General features: G+C 43.7%; 1 protein-coding gene across 1 annotated transcript in view; it reads left to right on the plus strand.

The window, feature by feature from the left end:
- The window catches only part of KIF5C (kinesin family member 5C), a 145,983-nt gene that overhangs the window by 70,211 nt on the left and 52,955 nt on the right, over positions 1-22,817 (plus strand). Inside the window, exons 9-11 of the mRNA XM_073241412.1 lie at positions 1,163-1,267; positions 1,637-1,785; positions 14,388-14,536. Of these exons, the coding sequence (XP_073097513.1) occupies positions 1,163-1,267; positions 1,637-1,785; positions 14,388-14,536 (403 nt within the window). The remainder of the gene's footprint in view (positions 1-1,162; positions 1,268-1,636; positions 1,786-14,387; positions 14,537-22,817) is intronic.

The raw sequence follows: 22,817 nt of genomic DNA on the forward strand, positions 1-22,817 counted from the left end.
GACTCCTCTAAATGGTCTTCTTCCCCTGGTCTGGCAGTTTGACATCTCTGGAGCTCAAACTTTCCTTGTCTGAAAAAGGAAAATGCCTGTATCTGTCTTGCTTATTTCATGGAGTTTAGATGCTCAAAATGTGAAAGCACCTTAAACAACACCATGTGAATAGACTGTTACTATTGTGACCCATTGGCTATATTTTTCTATGTGTCAGCAGGGGTAGCCCCAACAGGGTTCCCAGAGAGGAGAATCTATCCTATAGGGCAGAACTCCCCCTGGACATGCATTCATCTCTGTCATTAGGAGTTTCTCCTTTATATATAATTGAAATCCGCCTTGGTGCAGTTTATAATCATTTCCCCACTTTTCTCCCTTCAGAGAGCAGCTGCTCACATTGTGTCGTTTGTCCAGTCAGCAGAGCTATGAATCACGTTAGGTCCCTTTTTTCCTAGCACCTGTAAACTGCTCTCTACCTACAGCAAATGCTGTAATTATGAAATTACCAGTAATAACACAGCAGAGGAGGACCTCTGCATGGTCCTTCGGGCTGCAGAGGGAAAAAGACAATCCACAATGTAAAATTCATTCATTCCCTTGATGTTTCATGCCTCTCTAAGTATTTTTCCTTTCGGATAATTTTTCCTTGTTTCCTTACTGGGGGAGTAAGGAGGGAAGGAACAGAGAGTCCGGATGGCCATCCCCGCATCCTGGGCCTGAAGTTGGAGCTCATACTTGGCACTTTCCTAACAGGGCCCCAATGGCCCGGGCGGTGGTGTGTCTCTAGGTTTCCCCTGGGCTCCCCCCAGTGTGGAGACTGCGGTTCAGTCTTGCAGGGTTCTGGGCTTTTCGTAGTGACAGGCCTTCTGGAGCCTGGTTTCCCTGGATGGATGTCCCCCAGGGAAGCATCTGCAGCTCCGCCACTGGAGGCATTTCAGCCGTTCCCCTAAAACCTAATTGAGAGGAAAATGACAACAGAGAGAACAGATCCACCGCCTCGGGCTCGAGGGAAGGTTTTATCAACATGATTCTCCCTCACTTTTATTTTCCTTGTGTTCCAGGGTGTACCTTGCCCCCTACCCCCACCCCTTTGCCCTCCCGTGAGTTGGATTTTCTGCCCTGTGCTTTTGCTGTCCCATGCGGCTCACTGCTTTCTCTTCTCTCTTGATAGGTCAGCAAAACTGGTGCCGAGGGAGCTGTCCTTGACGAAGCTAAAAACATCAATAAGTCTTTGTCTGCTCTTGGAAACGTGATCTCTGCCTTGGCAGAAGGGACAGTAAGTGTTCTTTCCCCCTCTATTAAATGGTATTAGGAGAAGTCACCTTTTGGGTCTCTGCACTCTCTTTGCCACACATTCCAGAGATTCATTTGTTTTTGTTTGGAAAGGGGCAGAGAGGATCCTGGCTGTGGTCCCCCTCCTTGCCGGGAGATCTAGTCCTTTGAAATGTGTGAAAGGTGATGCCCCTTTCCTATGACCCTGCTCCCAGGATGGGCATTCTGGACTTCGGCAAGGCCCAGAGGCCAGGCATCAGATTCTTCCTTCCCGTGTGTTTCTAAGCCCAGTGTCCCCATCACTAGCTTGCTTGCCTCTGTGTTTTTTCTTTGAATGGGCTGTAACAGCCGATACTTTTCTCTTCCCACACAGAAAACACACGTGCCGTATCGGGACAGCAAGATGACGCGGATCCTTCAGGATTCTCTGGGTGGGAACTGTAGAACCACCATTGTTATTTGCTGTTCTCCCTCCGTCTTCAATGAGGCTGAGACCAAGTCAACGCTGATGTTTGGACAAAGGTGGGTGTGGTCTTTCTTCTTCATGCTCCGAGCTGGGTCGTGCATGTGAGTGGTGAGGGCCAAGTATCAGAGAGGAAAGAGAGAGAGGGCATGTAGCCTATTGCTAAATTGCATCTAGCAGGTGATTTGTAAACTTGAGGCATCATCTATTGAGTGCCAAGGAATAATTATGTTTTAAAATTAAGGGCAGGAACATGTTGATTAAAGGTATGACATTTAAAAAAAACACTCAAACTTATTATCAGTGTGATTGCTGGTAATTCAAGGGAGTGTTACTTTTGTTTCTCATAGAATTGAGTCTAACTCTAAGGTTCACAGGATTTCAAGTGTATATACCTCAAGAGTGATAAATACCTTAAATTACCATATTTGGGATCCATGGCAAAGTTTCTGATAGAACACATAAAAAGTCAGATGAATGCAGGGTAATTCAAATATAAAGGTGGAGAAAGAACTCTTAACACCAGTCCTGAGGGTAGGTGGTATAGAACATATGAAGAAAGGGGAGATGGCAGCCATCTCTCACCTTCAAAAGGGTCCCAATGTGATTTCCTAGCATCGGTGTTAATAGATGGGCAGCAGGGCCAACTCAGCAATTAGTTAACCCTCCCTTCCCTTCTTGCCCACCTCTCCCGCTACCCAAGCCCTCACCTCCTGTCGTTGTCACTGGGCTTCAGGGCCCAGCCCCACCTCTCAGCACGGCTCCCTTGGGTGCTGTTTCCCAGCATGGTCTTGGTGAATGAGCGTCATCAGTGCCTAGCAGGTTGGGAGATGTGGATTCTTACTGCCATTGTTCCCTTCAATTATGAACACTTCTGTGATCTTTAGACAAGTTACCAGCTCTCTGTGCGCTTCAGTAGCCTCACTTGTAAATGGATGCCCAGAACATTCCCCCTCTCTTCCTCCTTGGGAGTGTGTTGCCTGAGAAATAGGTTAAGATGCCGAGAGAGAGGGCAGATGGGAGTGGTCATTCTTTGTGGGAAATTGTGAGAGTTTGCCTAAGCTTCACTAAGCCCTAGGCATTTCCCTCAAGAGAACATAGAATTACACAGTCATGGCACCCAAGCAGTGTCTAATGGAATGTTGGAGAACGAATATATCTTTTAAACTGGATTTGAGTCATCTACCTCCTCTCAGATTACTTCCCTAAGTCAAATACTTAGGTCAATGGGTTGCAGTAGGATAGCACTTACTTTTCTTAAGAGTCACAGGATAACCTGTAAGCCACAGTATCTGCTTATGAAAAATATAGACTATTATGGTGATCATCCTGTCTGCTCCATCTCTCCTGGTTTCTTAAACTTCAGGTTAAATACTTTCCTCTGAACACATGTTCAAGCAAACTAGAACCAAACTCATCTATAAAGGGAACATCTCCTTGTAAAAAAAAATCTCATCTGCAAAGCAAAAATAATCCTAATCTTTGCAAGCCAGAGTCATCCTGGGACATGGGCTATCTGTTTCGGGGTTGCTGCTGTTAGGGGGCATTTTACAGCCGTCTCAGGAAGAGTTTAGGTTTAAGTCCAAATTACTATTTTCTTTCTTCTGATGTTAGTGAGGCAGTCATCGGCATCGTCGTTATCACTAGCACTTGTTTTAGGACCAAGCATGTGCTAGGCATATCAAAACCCTCACAGCAGTTCTATTAGGTAGGTTATCTCGCCTTTGTACAGAGGATGAAATTGAGGCTTAGATTCAAAGCCATTTGGTACCATTCCTGAGAGCACACAGCTAGTAAACTGTTGAGAAGATTAAATGAGATGCTTCAGTTTTTACTTAGCAAGAGGGCTGGCATGAAATAGGCATTCAGTGATTGCAAGTTCCCCTTTCCCTCCATCTTCCACGGTCCTTAGCGATCTGATGTGTTGAGGCTTGGGGAAATCCCAATGAGGGATGGAACCGGACTGAGGGGAATGGAATGTACAGCACAGGCCTGAATGAAGTAGCATTAGAGTTCAGTTTCTGGAATGAATGATTAAAGAAATGCTGCTGGTTTGGGGATTTGGGATTCCAGGAAATAAAAAGTATGTTAATTATAACTTCAAGTGAAATAGGTTGGTCTGCAGTCTTTTCTCAGAGTCAGCTGGATACTGGGCTCCATGAAGGCAGGGGCTGGGTTTATCTTTGGAACCAGTTGTCAAAATAAGCTCCCAGCACAGATAGTACACAGTAAATGGTCAACGAACACATGCTTATTGAATGAATGAAGAGATGAGTCTAATGTTTATTGTGTAGGATTCCTTTGAACAGTCAGGCAGTTGCTGAACTTCAACACCATTATGTTTGGTTAGGTTTAAATTTGGTTTGTTTTCTGGCCTATAATTAGAAATATGTGAGGTTTTGTTTCCATCCTTTCAGCCCAAGTAGTTAATGGATTCTTCAAGGACATCTAACTTCTCTATGGGTCCAGTACCGGCTTTATTGTTAAATACACGCATTGAACCCAATTACACAGCAGACATGAGTCTGAACATCGGATTAGACATGGTATCTGATAGCTAATGAGGTTAAGCCCTTTGAACTCAGGGAAGACTGCTGGGCACATCCTGAATTCAGCCTAACGAGTGTTCATTATAGTGGTGCAAGGGCGGCTGAACCTCAGGGCAGCCCACGGTGCCTTAGTTATTCCTACGTGGTTCTTTCAAGGTTGTGTAGAAAGTCCGTGTTTGTTGCTAGTCTATACAGTATTGAAGCTCTGAATAAAACAGTAGTAAGTCCTTTGAAGCAGGAGAAAAAACAAGGCTAAAGATGCCCGAGTGCAACCTACCTAGCCGGCCCTCCAGGATTCCAGGTTCGGCACTGCAACTTAAAGGAACAAATCCACCATGTCTGTTTTGTGCTTTCAGTGGTGAATTCTGGCTCTTCGGTTTGACCAGGCTTGTCTGTCCCCTGGAGTCCCCTGAATGCCCAGCACTGTGCTAGTAAAGAAGTAGGGGCCATCTTCTGTATTCTCAAAAAGCTTTTTAAATTTAGTCAAGTAGGCAACACTTGAACTTCCAGGCAGCCGAGAGTCAAAAAGCTGGACTCTGGGGAAGTAAGCATATCCCGTCTTAAGGGATACAGTACTCAAATTAGAGCGCTTGCACTGATTTTTTTTGTTTTTTTCTGGCTTTTAGTGTTTTATTTTTTAGTCTTTAATTTCTCTTCCAAAGTTCTTTTATAGACTATTTGAAAAGGATATTTATAAGTTTTACAGGTATGAACTCAAATCACCCAGTTATCTTGGAAGCTTGTTTAGCGCACCTTGATTTGAGGTGATAATGAGGGAAAAGAGAGGCCTGAGGGGGCAGACCATCAGTTTAGACAGAGCCTGCATCAGCCCCTCTTTGGCACCTAGAGTTTGGATTGATCCAGCATGAATAATTCAAAGGCTTTCTTTGTATTTTGAATGTGGAAGGAGGATAGATAATTTAGGAAACTTGTAATAGTCTTTCTTTTTTAAAATCATGCCATCTTGTGCTCAGTGTAGTGGCAATGGGATTAGGCAGAGCCCAAAGCCTGAATGGTGTGCATGCAAAATGCGTGTCACCAGAGCATGATAGCAAGTTACTGGCAGGGTAAGACTGAGCACTTTGGCCAAGGGAGACCTTTGGCTACACTTTGAACATAAAATGGAGAAAGACTCAAATCATCCTGTGTTGGAGAGCCTGTTGCTGAAACACGAGTAAGGTTAATTTGTGTTCTTGGAGGGAGAAATACTGTGATAACAGAAGTTAAAGCAGGCACTAAGTCCTCATCCAAGTCAGTCATTTCTCAATGTTTTTTGGGAGACTAGAGCTTTTAATTTATCCTCTCCTATGTCCCCCACCCAGGGACATAGGAGCAGGGAAATGACCTCACTGAGAAATGGAAAAGTGCTTTGCAACTTTAAGTCATGTTTCCAGAAGGAGGCTAGGTGTTCTATATGAGAACTAGGACTTGGAGCAGTTTAAGTGTGATGGTCAAGTTGGCTGCACTGTCATACTTGATTATTTAATCAAACACAAGTTGAGGTATTGCTTTGAAAGTATTTCATAGCATAACACCTACCATCAGTTGACTTTTAAGGACATTGCCCCTGTGGTGTGGGTGGGCCTCATCTAATCAGTTGAAGAACTTAAAAACAAAAACTGAGGTTTCCTGGAGGAGGAGAAATTCTGCCTCAAGACTGCAAGCATTGATTCCTGACTGAGTTTCTAGCCCATGGCTTTCGGACTTGCCAGTCCCCATAATCACGCAAGCCAACTTCTTTACATTATATGCATATCTATCTATCCATCACCTGTATATATGTGTCTGTCCTATTGGTTCTATTTCTTTGGAGAACACTGACTGATGAACAAAAATGCTGGACTACTTTTCCCACCCCTGAGTGGGAAATCTCAGTCTCTATTTCTCTTACATATCATTCACCATGCAGAATGATACATTACAGATTGATTCTATGTATTGAAGGTTGGGCTTGTCTAGAGTTCCTTGTTCAAATGCCAGTACAGTCTGAACACCTGGAAAGGGAAGGAAAATGGTGAAAGCAGGAGGTGGCAGGTGCCCTAAGAACAAACATCTTCCTGGCTCTTCCAGAGAGGCCACGGTCATTAGAGGAAACTTCAATGGTACGTAGTCTGCTTGTCATTTAGAACGCAGTGTGGTCAGGAAGTATGAGTATAGGCAATGATTGAGGAATTAGGTGGGGCTGAGACTTATATAATGACATGGAATGACGTGAACTAAGTGGTTCTAGGACTTCCCTTCCTTAACAAGGATTTATTCAAGTACCAAATTACAAGAATGCCTAGAAAGGTTTGTCGCTACTGGGGGCTTGTCCTAGGTGGTAGAAATGGACACAATCAGCAGTCTAGAAGTGTGGTCGTAAGCTTCTGAACATGTAAACTGCAAATTCAGTGACAGAGGGCCCAACGGGTGCTGGGGAGGATATAACAGAACGCTTGAGGGCAGGGAAGGCAGAGGCTTGCTTCCTCTTTGATTCTTCAGTGGAATGTGCCTAACAGAATCCTTTTCTGACTTGACCGTCTCCACATAAAGATCTAGATGGATGGTGTACTGTGGCTGCTGCTCTTTGTCTGCTAGGCTTGGTCTGCCTTCTCCAGGGGTGGTAGCATTCATTAGATTTGAGGTCCTTTAAAAACTGGGTCCTAGTTCCCTTCTTGTGGGAGAAGGGATATTATATCTGGGGCAGTCCTAGATTGTATATTATTTAAACGGTGCTTGACTACTTGAAGTAAACTGAAACAGAAAAATTGCAGAACAGACACCCTGATAATTGCACTCTCAAGATTTGGCTCATTTGTTCTAAGTGGGTCTTGCTGTTTGAGTATAAACCTAAGATTAATTAAAGTTCTTCCCCTAAGAAGCCTTTGGTTAGGATTTTCCTCCCTGTGTGCTATGGTTATAATTTATGGATCAGACATTTATTTCTGTAGGTAGCATGGTTGAAAAACCTGAGGGTCTTTGGAAATGAAGACCCAAGACACGTTTGTTCTCCTTTGTGAGTGATCAGGTCGCACTGGGAGTAACCAAATGTTATCACAGTGAGATTGACCCATAAACGTGATGGATGAGCAGTAAGTTATGGCTCCTGTGGGTTACTGGCTCATTGTCCTGTATTGAAGTAATGGCCCAGAATTTTAGGGCTGGGTGGTATTGCTATTACTATATAGCTTCAACTAGACAAAATTATATAACCTGCCTTAAGAGCATTTCTTCTTGCTTTCCGGTCTATTTTGTATTTCTTGTAAGCTACCTGAAATTCTTTTGCAAACAAGGCTAAGCAGTAAATGAACATGTGTACACTGTCCCTGAATCTGTCCACGTGCAGTCTGAGTGCCCAGGATCTGGTTCATTCACTGTGTATAAACAGAGAGTCTAGGTGCAATGCTACTGAGTGTGGTTACAGATAGCAGGTATATCATAGGAAAATACCAAAACGAAAGGGCAAAGCCAGAGGACATTTGGATAAGCTTTAAAGTACACGTGGCAAAAAAATCTCAGCAGACCACTCCCCAAACCACGCTGAGGCAGCTAGCTACACATTCACACAGCAGGAAAGGAATTGGAAGTGGCAAAATTAGACCTAATCATTAGGCTCCTTTATTCTGTAAAATTTCCTAAAGTTCGTGGTAAACAGCAGAAGAAATGATAGATGTTTAACATCCTTTTTATCTAGGCCTCTTACAGGAATAAGAGACTGAGACAGTCTTTATTCCACTTTGCAAGGTTGGCTTCATTCAATATCTCAGGAGAATATTTGTTCTATTTAAAAAAATAAATAACCCCAGGCACGGACACTCAGTATCTCTCTTAGTAACTCTAGTTTATTCCACGATCTAGAAATTTTGTATCTGGCTTGATTTCTTGTTATAGCAGTTTATTTTCCTTAACTTATTTTTGTTGAACACAAGTACACCGTATTTCATTGTGGCTTGCTCTTTGCTATGCTTCGCAGGTAATGCACTTTTCATAAATTGAAGTTTGCGACAGCCTGCGCTGAGCAAGTCTATCAGTCCCTTTTTTCCAGTGACATTTGCTCACTTCCTGTCTCTATGTTACATTTTCGTAATTCTCACGATATTTCAAACTTCTGCATTTTGGTGACCCATAATCAGTGAGCTTTGACATTACTATTTCAGAGTGCCATGAGCTGCACCCATAAAAGATGGCACACTTAACTGATAAACATGAGTGTTCTGATTGCTGCACCCACCAGCCATCCTCCCCTCCCTCTCCTCTGCAGTCCTCCCTATTTCCTGAGACACAGTCATACTGAAATTAGGCCAGTGAATAGCCTTGCAGTGGCCTCTGGTGTTCAAGTGAAAAGAAGAGTCACACATCTCTTACTTTAAGTCAAAAGCTAGAAATGATTACATTTAGTGAGAAAAGCATGTCAAAAGCTGAGTGAAGCCAAAAGCTAGGCTTCTTGTGCTGAACCCTTAGCAAATTGTGAATGCAAAGGAAATGTTCTTGAAGAAAGTTAAAACTGCTACTCCAGAGAACATATAAAATGATAAGAAAGTGAAACAGCCTTATTGCTGACACGGAGAAAGTTTTAGTAGTCTGGATAGGAGATCGAAGCAGACACAGCATTCCCTTAAGCCAAAGGCTAATCTGGACAAGGCCCTGACTCTCTTCAATTCTGGGAAGGCTGCAGGAGGTGAGGAAGCTGCAGAAGAAAAGTTGGAACCTAGCAGAGGTTAGTTCCTAAGAAGCCATCTCTAGAACATAAAGGTTCAAGTTGAAGTTGAAGATCTAGTTGAGGTCATTAATGAAGGCGGCTACACCAAACAACAGAATTTCAATGGAGACAAAACAGCCTTCTATTGGAAGAAGATGCCATTTAGGACTTTAATAGAAGAGAGAAGTCAGTGCCTGGCTTTAAATATTCAAAGGACAGGCTGACTCTTATTAGGGGCTAATGCAGCTTGTGACTTTAAGTTGAAGCCAGCGCTCATTGACCATTCTGGAAATCTTAAGACTCTCAAGATTTATGCCAAATCTACTCTGCCTGTGCTTTATAAATGGAAGAACATAGCCTGGATGACAGCACTTCTGTTTACAACATGATTTACTGAATATTTTATGCCCGCTATTGAGACCTACTGCTCAGAAGAAAAGATTCCTTTCAAAATATTACTTAGTGCTCCCCGACAATGCACCTGGTCACCAAAGAGCTCTGGTGGAGATGGACAATGGAATGAATGTTTTCATGCCTGCTAACACACCAGCCACTGTGCAGCCTATGGAGTAAGTTTGACTTTTAAGTCTTATGGCTGAAAAAATAGATTTTGTAAGGCTCTAGCTGCCATAGGTAGTGATTCCTTTGATGAATCTGGGCAAAGTAAATCAAAAACCTTCTGGAAAGGACTCACCACTCTAGATGCCATTAAAAACATTCATGATTCATGGGAAGAGGCCTATTACCAATATGAACAGGAGTTTGGAGGAAGTTGATTCCAATTCTTACAGATGACTTTGAAGGGTTCAAGACTCAAGTGGAGGAAGTAACTGCAAATGTGTTGGAAATTGGGAGAGAACTAGAATTAGAACTGGAGCTTGAAGATGTGACTGAATTGCTACAATTCACAATAAAACTTTAATGAATGAGGATTTGCTTCCATAGGATGAGCAAAGAAACAGTTTTTTGAGATGGGGTCTACTGGTGAAGGTGCTGTGAAGGTTGCTGAAATGGCAACAAAGTATTTAGAATATTATGTGAATTTAGTTGATAAAATAGTGGCAGGTTTTGAGATGATTTACTCTAGTTTTTAAAGAAGTTTTGTGAATAAAATGCTCCCAAGCATCATTTTCTGCTATGGAGAAATTGTTCATGAAAGGAAGACTCAGTTGATACGGCAAACTTCATTTTTGTCTTATTTAAGAAATTGCCACAGCCACCCCAACCTTCAGCACCCACCACCCTGAGCTGTCAGCACTGTCAGCATCAAGGCAAGACTCTCCACCAGTAAGAAGATTAGGACTTGCCTAAACCTCAAAAGATGGGTAACATTTTTTAATAATAAAGTGTTTTTAATTAAGGTATTACATGGATTTTTTTAGATACAATGCTGTTGCACATTTAATAGACTACAGTATAGTGTAAACAACTTTTCTATGCACTAGGAAACCAAAAAAATTCATTTGACTTCATTGCTTTATTGGATACTTGCCTTACTGTGTGATCTGGAACCAAACCTGCAATATCTCCAAGGTGTGCCTGTAATAAAATGCATAAATAAGTGTACACCTCAGTAAAGTTTCGCAAATGTATAGGCACATGTAACGACCTACTCAGCATCTTAGAAGCGTCTCTCTTCTGCCCTCCCCAGTTAGTAGCCATCTCTCAAGGGCAAATGTAATCCTGACCTGTATCAACATAGATTACTACTGCCTGTCTTTGAACTTTATATAAGTAAAAATATACAGTACTGTTTTGTATCTGGATCATTTTATGCAACATTCGTCTTTGACATTCACTACTTTGTTGGATATAGTAATAGTTTATTTTTCATAGTTATATAGTATTTCATGATATGACTATAGCATGTATGTATCCATGCTACTGTTGATGAATATTTGGATTGTTTTCTTTCTGGTGCTCTTATAAACGAAGTTACTATGCCATTGGTTGCCATGTCTTTTAGGAGAACATACGTCCTCATTGCTGTTGGTTATATATGTAGCAGTGGAATTGCTAGCTCATAGGTTATGAGATATTTAGCTTTAAGAGGCAGTACCAAAGACTCTTTCAAAATGATTGGAATAATTTACATTCTCTCATCAACACTTGATATTATCAGTTTACAAGATTTTAGTCATTCTGTTGGGCAAGTGAAGATGTCTAATTGTTTTATTTTGCATTTCTCGGATGACTAACGATGTTCTGCAGCCTTTTGGGGAGCTATTTATTAGCACTGCTTTTGTGAAGTGAGTGCCTGTTCAAAGCTTTGCCTGGTTTTTCACCAGTTGTCTTTTTTCTTAGTGATGTATAGGAGTTTTTCTGGCAAAGTCCTTTGTTAGATATATGTATGTGTGTATCTTCTCCCACTTTTAGCTTATATTTTGACTTTTGATGGTGACTTTTAATGAACAGAGTTTTTTTTCAATTTTAAGGGAGTCAAGTAAGTCATTTCTTTTACATCCTATTTGAGACATTTTTGCTATCCCAGGGTCTTGAAGATATTCTCCTGTTTTCTTCCAGAGGCTTTATTAGTTCAGTTTATGTGTCTGATATGTCTGTGTGTGTATGACTCACATTTATGTGTATGGTTTGTCTGGAATAGAAGTTTTTATATGATATTGCAGGAGTGGATTAAAGGTCATACAAAGCACAGTATATTCAGAGGATCATTCTTTCCCACCATGCTGTTTGGGCAACTTTATTGTGAATCAGATGGCCATATAGTTGAGTGTTTGTTCCTGGATATTATCCATTCTGTTTCTATTCCAAAGTTTCTGGACAGTGTTAATGACTCTGGCTTTGTAGTAAGTGTTGGCATTCCATCCTCTCTTCTTCAAAACAGCCTTTGGATTTGTGGCCTTTTCATTTCTTTTATAAATTTAGGATCAGGTTGTCAGCCTCTCTATACACACAAAATCTCTTGGGATTTTGAGATTATTTTAAATCTTGGGAGAATTAACATCTTTCTCTTAGCTGAGTTCTGTGTACTCTGCCTTTAGTGGGTGGAGAGGTATGACGCTCTGCCCAGGTCGAGGGCAATGGCATGGGCCGTGGTTTCCCACCATTGTTCTGGGTTTCAAGTGGGAGTTGAGTTGTCTTACATTTTCCACCTGCTCCTCTGGATTGTCTGTGCCATCTCTGCTCTGTGCCCTTAAGCAGTGACCAGTTGGACAACTGCACTGGCCTCCCTTGCCTCTTGTATCCAGTTAGGTTTGATCAATGGGGAAGGAACATGGCAATCAGAAGGGGAGAAGAGAGTGAGGTCAGAGGATTAATTTCTTATCCCCTTTCATGCAGGGCCACCTTGGGTTGGCTTGCGTCCCTAGATTAATGGCTGTCATAGCTCCAGGTGGGAAGCCGCCTTCTTATAGCTCCCTCCCTCTGGGACTCCCTCAGCCTAAGGGTGGTGGCTTCTCTGTCACTAATGTGGGGCATGCCTTATCTCTTACTTTCCAACACCCTTCCCATACCTTTGGTAAACTCTTCCCAAATTGTGCAGTTTGAATGGCCATCTGCTTCCTGCCTGGAGCTTGAATGCTACATAAGTGAAAGAAAAAGAAATTTCCAGATAGCATAAAAGATGTTTGAGAATGAGGACCAGCTACACCAGTGACACCCTTGCTGGGGTTGCTCACAAAATCGTACTTCCGGCTAAACCTGTGAGTAGAGCATGGAGGATCTCTCCTCCTCTTTCTGGTATCTTTGGAAATCATCAAGAGACTCTTTCATGATTTAAAAAGTAATATTAGTAGCCTCAGAGTGTACCCTCAAGTGTTTGCAAGCATTTTAGCCATGGGTGATTTTTCACTCTCCGACTTACTAAGTGGATAATGGATCCTGCAGCCTTTGTGCTTGTGTCTGAGAAACAGCCACGACACCACCTGAGGCTGTGGGAAGGCCAAGCAAAGATATCAAATGGGCATAGACTTTAAAGTAGTAATAAAATTGCTGCTATTTGAAAAATTAGAGTTGAAGCCCTTCTGGAGACGGCAGCCTCTAGCTACAGTGAAGAAGGGAGAATTACACTAATTCTTAAACAGAGTCTTACATTGAAATCATTTAACTCCTCTTCTGACAGTTGGGTTATTTAGTTGTCTGCTTTAGGAATTAATTTTTGGAATGACAGCTGTAGCAGTGGTGAGGACTGCTGAATTATTTCACTGAAATAGCAGTCGTGTCCCAAATGTCCTTTGATGACAGTAGTAATGAACCTGAATCATACATCAGGTGGTGCTCGCGAATATGACAGTGTCAGAACGGGTGAGTGTTTAAAATGAGACAGTCAATAGCGAATTAAAAAACAAGATATCGCATATTCTGAAATGAAGTTTTTAACCTTTTTAAAAAGTAGCAAGTGGAATTCTCCCATGGCCGATTTACTTCTTAATTGGACAAGTCTGCTTCTGTGTTGATAGCTGGGCCTAACTGGGTGAATCACATCTTCTGTTTTTAGTATCAGCTCGAGCTCCCACTGGCTTTCCTCTCGCCAGTTGCTCCTTTGAGTTGCTGTCCAAATTTTCACTGTGGCCTCACACCCCACCAGGCCATACGTGCTAGGAGGTCAGTCCATTTCTTATATTACACGTGGTGAAATGGAGGCCATGAGACATTAGTTGCACACATTATTTTGCAAGGTTGTTTTAAACTGGGAGATACAAGTGAAAATCTCAGTGTCTGACTTACTTTGAAAAATATGATGCTCTGAAAGCCGTGGGTCCTCTGTTCCTCAATAATGACCATTACCTGTGTGGGGACATGTCCTTGGGAGGAAGCCGTGGTTTCACCTGGCCAACCTGACTATGCTGTGTGACCCACATATCCTGTGAGGCATGTGCTGACATGGGTTCTACACATCAAGTGTGATTTTAGGGACCAAATGTAAGGAAGAGAAGCAATTGATCATATTATTTCAGCCTGTATATTGATAGGAGAAACTGCAAGTTCTGAGAGGACAGAAAACATGTCTCACTTGTTTTGGCTCATCCCCAGCGTGTCACAAATGTTAACTGAATTGAACGGAAACTCTTCTTAAGAAGATGAATCTGGCAGAGGTGTGCAAGATGCTACAGGAGGATGCTGAATGTTTGGAAAAGGCTATAACCATACGTCAGGGCTGAGAGCATAGGTGTAGATGGTGGCAGAGGAGATGGAGAATGAGGTGAGCCTGGGAGACGATTTGAATGAAAGTCCATTGGATTTAGGATTTAGAGACAGGTAGGAAGTAAAGGAGAAAGAGAAAGGTGAGTTTTATGCCTTAGGACTAGTGGTGCCATTAATATAGCCAGGAGGGTGGTAAGTAAAGTCCCAGGGTGCCTCTCTACCCTTAGACTCAATCTTTTGACGTGAAGGAATGTGAGGCTCAATTGTATTTATCATTTAGCTAATGCTAATGGCTGTGCTTAGAATTTTCACGTGATGTTTTTGACACCAGGGCTAAGACCATCAAGAATACAGTCTCTGTGAACCTGGAACTGACAGCAGAAGAATGGAAGAAGAAATATGAAAAAGAGAAAGAGAAAAACAAGACTTTGAAGAATGTTATCCAGCATCTGGAGATGGAGCTAAACAGGTGGAGAAATGGTAAGGACGGATGTGGCATGAGGCACGCTTTCCTTGGGCCATGCCTCCTGGCATCCCGGGGCTCTTGGGAAAGAGGGTGGTGGTGGAGTTTGGTCCTGCCTTGCAGCAGCCTGTGTGAAGAACTGGAAGTCTTGTCATTCAGGGGCACAGCTCCTGCCCGCCCGTCACTTGGCTGACATGCATTCTTAGTATGGGCGAGTGACTGTTTGCAGGCTTGCCTTGATCTGTTTCCAAGGAGATGCCCCTCTATCTGTTACTCTGATTCCTTCTCTGGGAGCCAGATTTGAGGTTTAGAGGGCAGGGCCTGAGACTTTGTGGCTCAGATTGCTTTTGATTAAATGAAAAATGCCATGCTCTCCTATGTGAGTTTTAGAATTGATTTGGGGTTAAAAGTCACCTCTGGCAAATATTTGCATTTTCTTGCCCAGCGGATCTTCATGCTCTGCTTCTTCAGAGCCAGAAATAGAGGGTTCCTGAAGAAGCTCTGTGCTAAAATGGATCCTTAAAGGCTTGGTTCGTGACTGGTTTTTCTTTTTCCCCAAAACATTCTCTTTGGCTTGTTCTACTTGAAGATGGTATCTCCGAGAGCTGACACGCCGTGGGTGGGTGGGCTGTGGGTGAGGCGCTGACGGGGCTTTCCAGATCCAAGTGCAGACAGATTACTGCAGCGATTTTAGCATTGTGACGAAGGCTAGGAGAGAGAAGTCTTTTTCTTTTTTTTTTTTTTTTTCACTGAAATGGTGTGTGTGTAGGGGGTGGTGGATAGTTGAAGGTTGTTGTCCAGATTCTTTCCTATGTCCAGTATTGAGGGGCAGCAGACTTCAATCTTGGGTAAGTGTAGGAACCTGGGGCTGCTGTGCAGGATGGGGAGGTAACCCGCCTGTTTGTAGCTGCAGAGTTAGCAGCAGACCACCTTGTAATTATATGCTTATCGCTGCTTTTTGCTAGGAAGGGTGGTGTGCTGATGAGCTGCTGTTCAATTGAAAAAGAATTACATGGCAAACCAGGGTTTAAGAGAGGTTCAAGAGATGACCTAGTAGCCTAAAAAGCATGGTTCTTTTGGGGAGATTTTCTAGCTACACACGTGTTTTGAAAGCTGCTAGAATAATTGAATAACTCAGCACCTGGGGCTGGTGGATGCTTCCTTGCAGTTTGGCAGGAGTAGGAGAGTGGGGAGGCGTGCTTGGCAAGGCCGGGAGCAGCCGCATGAAATTGTGTTCTATTCCTGGGATCCTCTTGGGTCAGTTCTCTGCTGGGCAACTGGAGCATTCAATAAAGCCTTTTGGAAAAAGGAGCAGGTACTGGCCTTGGAAACATGGTGCAGTGGGCAGCTAGCCTTGTTTCTCTTCTCTCCGGTCTCCCACCGTACTTTGGCTATCCAGTCCTCCATCCCTCAGCCAGTTCTGTCCTCTGGACTCTTCCCACTACCCTATTTTCCTAACTCCCTGCCTGCCTAACATATCTGTTGGACACTTTCCCCATCCCCTGGCTCTAAAAGTTCACACTTGGCATCATTTTAACTTTGTCCTCCCTTGTCCATCTTGGAAATCTGCTCAGAAATTTACTGTTTTCTGTGCCCTACAGGGTGAGATCCTATATAAACTCTTAAGTTATGTAATTTGGGAGTCTGAAAACTCATGTATGGCTTCTGGCACATGATAGACTTTTGTAAACATATATTAAGTAAACATGTGTTTAATGCAGTGCTGGAGATAAAAGTGTGAGCACTTGAATATGCTGTCTGCCTTCACAGTCCCTGTAGTCAGATGGGGGTGGTAGACTCCAGCCACAATGAGTAAACATGTAATAATAGTCTATGTCACATGTCAAAATGGGAAAATAGAAGGTGCTAGAAGTTATTACACAAGAGGTCCTGATTGTGATGAGAAGTCAGCGAAGGTTCCCCCCAGAATCGACATAGGGAATAGGAGCTGAGAGAAACAGCAGTTAGCCAGGCGGAATAGGAGATGCCAGGTGGAAGTGGGAATGGGAGTTGGGGGTGGAAAGAGCCACATTTCACAGTGCCCCTGAGGGGTGGGAGCAGGAAGGCTGTGTGGAGAGCTGGGGTGGGGGAGCACCGGCCTGAGATGGGCAGGAGGGGTAGGCAGGCCTATCCTAGGCCTTGTTGAGGAATTTGGTCATTATCTTGGAAGCAGTGAGAAGCCATTCAAGGATATTAAGCTGCACGTCATACAAGATTGGAATTTTTGAAGATCCATTCTTTGTGTTGGAGGATGGACTTGGGGAGGGTAGGAGGGGGGCCAGGAGCTGAGGTGGTCTTCTGGGGGTGACATTACAGTGGTTGAGTCTAGACAGGGCAGTGGGAGGGGAGAGAGAAGGATGGACCAGAGCTGTTTCTGAGGTGGGATCAGCAGGGCTTGGTGAGGAGTTGACGATGTGGAGAGAGGGCGTCAGGTTTTCTGGTGCACCGAGTCAGGCGGAGGCTCACTGAGACAGGAAACGGCAGGCAAAGAACCAGACTGGACATAAAGGAGGTGAGGGGGGGAGTTCAAGGTGCCCGTGGCACATCCGGGTGAGAATGTCGAGTGAGGCCTGAGGGTTTGGAGCTCGGAGGAGCTGCCTGAGCTGGAGAGAGAGACACTCTGGGGGCTTTGGTCTTCAGGAGGTAAGTGAAGGTGTAGGTCGGAGCGAGGACCTCCGTGGACTGTGAGGAGAGGGTCCGGAAGAGGAGAGGGAGGGTCTCGAGACAGCCCCCACCGCTACCTGCCATCACCGTGTAACCACTGACTGAGGCATGGGGAAGGGAGACATGCAGAGCTCTGTGCTCTGGAGCTAACATTTGCATTTCAAATGTGATTTTTCTGGAAGCAAAAGCTTTCAAATGCGGAGAACCAAACTCTACACCTTTCAGTCCGGAAGTGGGGCAGATGGAGGCTTTGTGGAGTGGCCTTTGACTGACTGTGAGTGAAGGATTAACTGTACGTTGCACATACACCGACCAAAAACCCCAGGCTTTTTGTTACATTCCTAGCAGCCCTTGAGGTTTCAAGAGGTTAGAAGATTTGCCCAAGGTGACTCAGTTGCTGGTAGAGCTGGGATCTGAATGTGGGGTGCTTGACTCTAGTTGTCCGTGCTGCACATGCCCTAGTGGTTTGTGTTTAGGCCAGTTAGATGAGTGTGAAATGTACCCCACCAGAAGAGAAGAGAAGGGACTGGAAGCCTCAGTGATGTCCTGGGCATCAGGCCTGACTCCTTGCAAGTCATGAGAACGTGGCTGGTCTGTGTCAGCTACAGAGCTGGGATTTGAGAGGTGGAGCAGAGAAGAGGCCGAGCCCTCCACTAAAATCCAAGTGGCAGGGTATTTCCAACTTTACTTCAAAATCTGACACACACGTTGGTTCTAAACTTTGGGGAGGCAGTCACTTAGTTCACCTCAACGGTTCCTAGATAAAGTTATTTCTACATTGTGATCTGAACAAGTAGAGGAGCATTGTCAGTTGTATGCAGTCTCCCCTGGGAAAGAGATTTCTTTTTTTGCATAGTGTGTTTATAATTTGAGTCTGGCTGTTCTGCACCAGCTGCAGGAGAGACAGAAGGAGTACAGCAGAGAAAAAAGGTGCACATGTGCACGCTATGTACTTTTCATTTGCTGTTATATAGAGTGAGGTTTGAATACAAAGGAGTAGGAAAGGTAAAATAATATGATGTCTCAGTGGCAAATCGGGTCCAGGCAGTTAATGTAAATAGTGCAGGGAGGTTATGTCTGATTCCATTGGCAGTAATGGGAGTAACCACAGGAGAGAGCAATCCCTGCCCAAAGGCATTCAGAAGTTGTGAAATACTATCACATTACAGGCCTACAGCTTGGTCTGCCCTCCCTGCCACACACATACGCACACCTCCGCCAATTTCCAGCCCTCATAGCTTAATGGGCTACTTCAGAATGCAAGCCTGGTGGTTTTCTCCTCTGGGCATAGTGGAACATTGATTCTCAGAATGCAGCCTGTGACTTGTATGCGCTGCACCCAGCCTTAATTCATTTCTGCCATTGCCATTAAGGCAGGATGGCTCAGGGCATGCGCGTGGTGGTTTAAGGGGAGGCCACACCTCATTTTATATAAAGAAGGACCAAGGAGAGCCACCCACTCTCCCGGTTCCCTTCCCCATTGTGCCAATGAGGGTCCCTGGGTTGCAAAAGGAATTGACCCTGCCTGGCTTAAACAAAAAAGGAAAGCATTACAAGGATAGGAGTGACTCACAGAACCAAAAGACAACTGAGGAACCAGTCTCAAGCTGGGGTTATTCCAGAGGCACTGGCAGCAGACTCATAAGGGGCCACACCGGGACTGGGTCTCCTCTGAGTGTTTCTCCCGCCCTTGCACTAGAGCATGTTTGGGCTCAGAGGCCCAGGAGGAAGGGGTTACTGAGCTCGGTGGTGTGCTGTGGCTGGGGAAGGTCAGGGTGCCCCAATGTGTTGTCTGACCAAGACTGCACCTCAAGGGGATATGCCTCTCGAAGTGCCATTATGAGGATGGGTGTGGAGTGGCTGAGAAACAACACACGTCCACTACAATCTACTAGTGACATCTTGTGGGCTGAAATCGACTGACAGTCTTGCTTTGAACCAGCAGACTGTTGGCAACTTGAGCCTGGTGGGAACTTACTTGTTCGGCCTGCTTGCTTAATAAGGACAGATAGATGGAGTGGCAGTTATCAGAAATAGGATTTGTTTTCACGCTGTTGCTTGTTGACTATGTATGGAAAAGATGCAAACAATCCTATAAATGGAGTTAGATTTAGGTAGTTGGATTCAGAGTGAATTACAGAGCCCAGTTCACCCTCTTCCCCCTAGTCTATCAGGAGGACCCCCCCTTCCCCAACAGGAAGATGGGGAGGGAGGCTGAGGGCCCAGGGGCGTGACGCTTAGAGGGGGTTTTGGTCCATAGCTCCAGGTCACTGCCAGCTCAGTCTTCACGCCTGATACTACTTTGAATTTTGCGCTTTAACAAATAGTGTTTTACAGGGGCTTAGGTTAGAAAAGGAGGCCTTGAACACCTAGGTGTCAGGAGTGCACAGAAATGACCTCACAATACAGCCTAGCTGCTATTTCTCTTGAATAATTGAATATAATACTAAATAACAGAGTGGATGCAGATTTACTCCATCTGCTGAAGTCATGTGAAGAAATTATTTCATCCCAGGCTGAGAAGGCATGGAAAAATCGGCAGTCTCTGAAACAGATTTGTTCTCCAAAATTAAAACCTGCCATGCCAGCAGGCTGGTGTCCTTAACTAGCTAAACCTGTAACCCCCAGTGTGATCTGGGACTTGGTGGAACTGTGCAGCCTCCATAGTTGCAACATACTTTGCTCTCTTAGTATTAAATACGTAGAAGACGCTGGCTCCCCTCTCCGATTCGTAATTATAGTAGAAGCTCGTAAGTTAGCATTTTCTTTGAGAGATCCTAATTTGTTAGGCCCCTTCTTCTGAGAGCGCTAGGAGAACATTGTGGCCTACTCAAGAGGTCAGTAATGTAAAGACGATAGAGTCCTGGGTGCCCAGTTTATTAGAAAAATGATCCAGAGGGATTCAAGAGAACGTCTTAAGCTGCTTACAATATTTTTAGGAGCTAGGGTGAAAGTGGAAGATGCTATTTGCGTGCAAAATAATCTCATAAAGGAATGGTTTTGTTTTTATTTTAAACCTCACATTTATGTAATGACATCTTGTAGCCAGCTGCTTTTATCCATCTGGCAACTTTAAGATTTCCTTTTAGTTTCTTTGATATAGAAATTACCTACCATTAGGTCTGCCATTGGGCCTGTTTAATTGGTATTAAAAAAAAAGCACCTCCTTTGCCAGCTCTGCTGTGGTTTCTGCCGGAAGCTGTGAGTGACCAGTAAATCTCTGCCCTGGAGTTGCAGAGAGAATGCAATTACCTTTCTGTGTTCTCTAGAGGCTTTAGGGACTCAGCTTATGAAGAGGATAACTAGCTCATTGCTATTTCATGTGTGAAATTTTAATGAATCACTGGCAGTCTAATGGTTTTTTTCTTTTTTTGAAAACACAAAAACCAAAAAGCCTATTTAAAAAAATTTTTAACTAATAGCCCGAACAAGAACTTTTGATTAGTCTGTCTTTCTTTTTTATTGCAGTTGATAGATTTCTACTTTTTGTAGAAATGTTATTTATGCACACTGGGGGTTTTTATTTTATCATTAAAATGCTCTGCAAACCTTACAGGTCTAGTCCTGAGTACACACAAATCTTTTTAGTCCTTAAAGGTAATTACGTCTGACAATAGGAAAGGCCAGAATGCTTATTTAAAGAAGGGAAAGGTTTCTTGTTGGGGGGATAGGGGGGTGGGGAGCTTTCATTCTAGAAAATCAGGTGCTTTACAATATTATAAGCTCCTTCACTGTAGATGGCAGGTATAATGCCTCAGGGGATAAACTAAGAGAAATTTGCTTTTAATGCGAAGAAGGAGAATATAAATAAAGTAAAAGCAGATGCTAATCCTCATTTGGGGTTCTTTTCTTGTCCTCCCACCACCGGATTTTAGGGCTTCATTTCCCCAGGATTTGTTTACAGCTGCCTTCCTTGTTCCAGTCAGTTAGTCCGTGACCACCTTGTGGGGGCTTCTCCGGAGACCCGGTCCACCGCAGCGCAGGGAATATTCTCGATTAACGTGCTGAGATTGCCATGGAGACAGATTGCCTGGTGTCAGGTCTTGCATAGTGTTGGGAATTTACAATCCCCAGACGTGTTTGTGAGCTGGACAGTGTAGTTACCAGGGACGATTCTGGAAGTCATTTTCTTGGCCCTTTGAAGGTCAGCAGTGTTTGGGAAAACCAGCTCTCGGTTCCTCTCGGGGCAGGAGCTGTGCTCCCCTGCAGATGCCTGCTGCTTTGGTCCCTGTGTGCTGCCGCTTTGTTCTTCTCGGCCGGAACGGCTGCTGCAAAAAATAATCCTGACTGCCTGACCTTTAGAATGCAAACTGGGAAGAGCTCGTTGTGTCTGTGTAGCTTTGTAGGGGACATGTTAATGCTTTGATTCAGAGAACTGCTCATGAGAAACCAGAAAGTGGGCTATAGGTTTCAAACATTGTTATACTAATTATAAACATAAACATGAAAAGGCCTGGTGAAGCTATGTTGTGTTTTATTTTTGGAACAGAGCTCCAGCCAACCACAAAAGTATTGTGAAGACCCCAAGAACACGTCATCTCAGAATAAGTAAAGATAATTTATCTGAAAAACCTAAAACGTTGACAGTTAGTTAGGAAGAGGAACCTTTTGTGATTTTTACGTATATTTTTCTAATTGATCTTTAGAACAATATTGTATTAAAGGCATTATTATTTTCTCTCCTTTACACAAAGCAAATGAAGGGGTGTTAAGCAGGAGATGGGCTTGTGATTAATTAGATCTGTTAAAAGGTGCATGCAGTGTGGCTTGGCCCTGGAGATGTTTATGCAGAGTCTGGTATCACTTTGGAAGTACCTTGTCTAGGTGGCTAGCTTGTTGGACAACCCTGGCACTTAGTGATGCTGAAATTCCACAGTGGGAGAAGAGAGCCTTAGGGGAAGGCAAACCTGTGGCGTTTGGTTAGAGCAGGTCACTGGTCCCTATGTTACGGACATTATGAGGATCCATCCCTGGCTCCTGCCTCCCCAGATGAATAGAAACACCCACCAGGCAGCTCCTTAGCTGGCCCCTGCCTCCTGCTATCACTGTCTCTCTGGCCATTTGGAACCAAAGAACATATGGCTCTTCGATGTTTGTGTGTGTTACCTCTGGACTTGGGGTGAGTTGGACTATGGATAATAGGACCATATTCTGGCTGGTTTCTGGTCTAGTACAGTCACAGTTTTTCTCCTTCATTAAGCTTATGCTGGAAGAATAAATTCATACGGGGCTAGACTGCCCTGTTCACAAACTTCATAAGATAGAACTGAAAAATTAGAGACGTAGTCATGATCCAAGTAGGGGAGGGACATTCACCAAAGTGTTCGTAGTGACTTTCTGTGGGGAAAGAACAGAATTGGGGGATAGAGCTGAAGGAGGATTTAAAAGTTGTAGTGGATACCCTATGGTTAGAAAAAGATATGTAGATGTATACAGCTGATCCTGGAAGAACATGGGTTTGAACTGCACAAGTACATTTATACATGGATTTTTTTTTTGGTAAATATATTGGAAAACATTTTGGAGATTTGCAACAATTTGAAAAAACAGTTTCTTTTCTCTGCCTTACTTTGTTATAAGAATATAGTGTATAATGCATATAACATCAACCGTTTATGTTATTGGTAGGGTTTC

Source organism: Manis javanica, chromosome 7 (genome assembly GCF_040802235.1).
Source record: "Manis javanica isolate MJ-LG chromosome 7, MJ_LKY, whole genome shotgun sequence".
Lineage (NCBI taxonomy): Eukaryota > Metazoa > Chordata > Mammalia > Pholidota > Manidae > Manis > Manis javanica.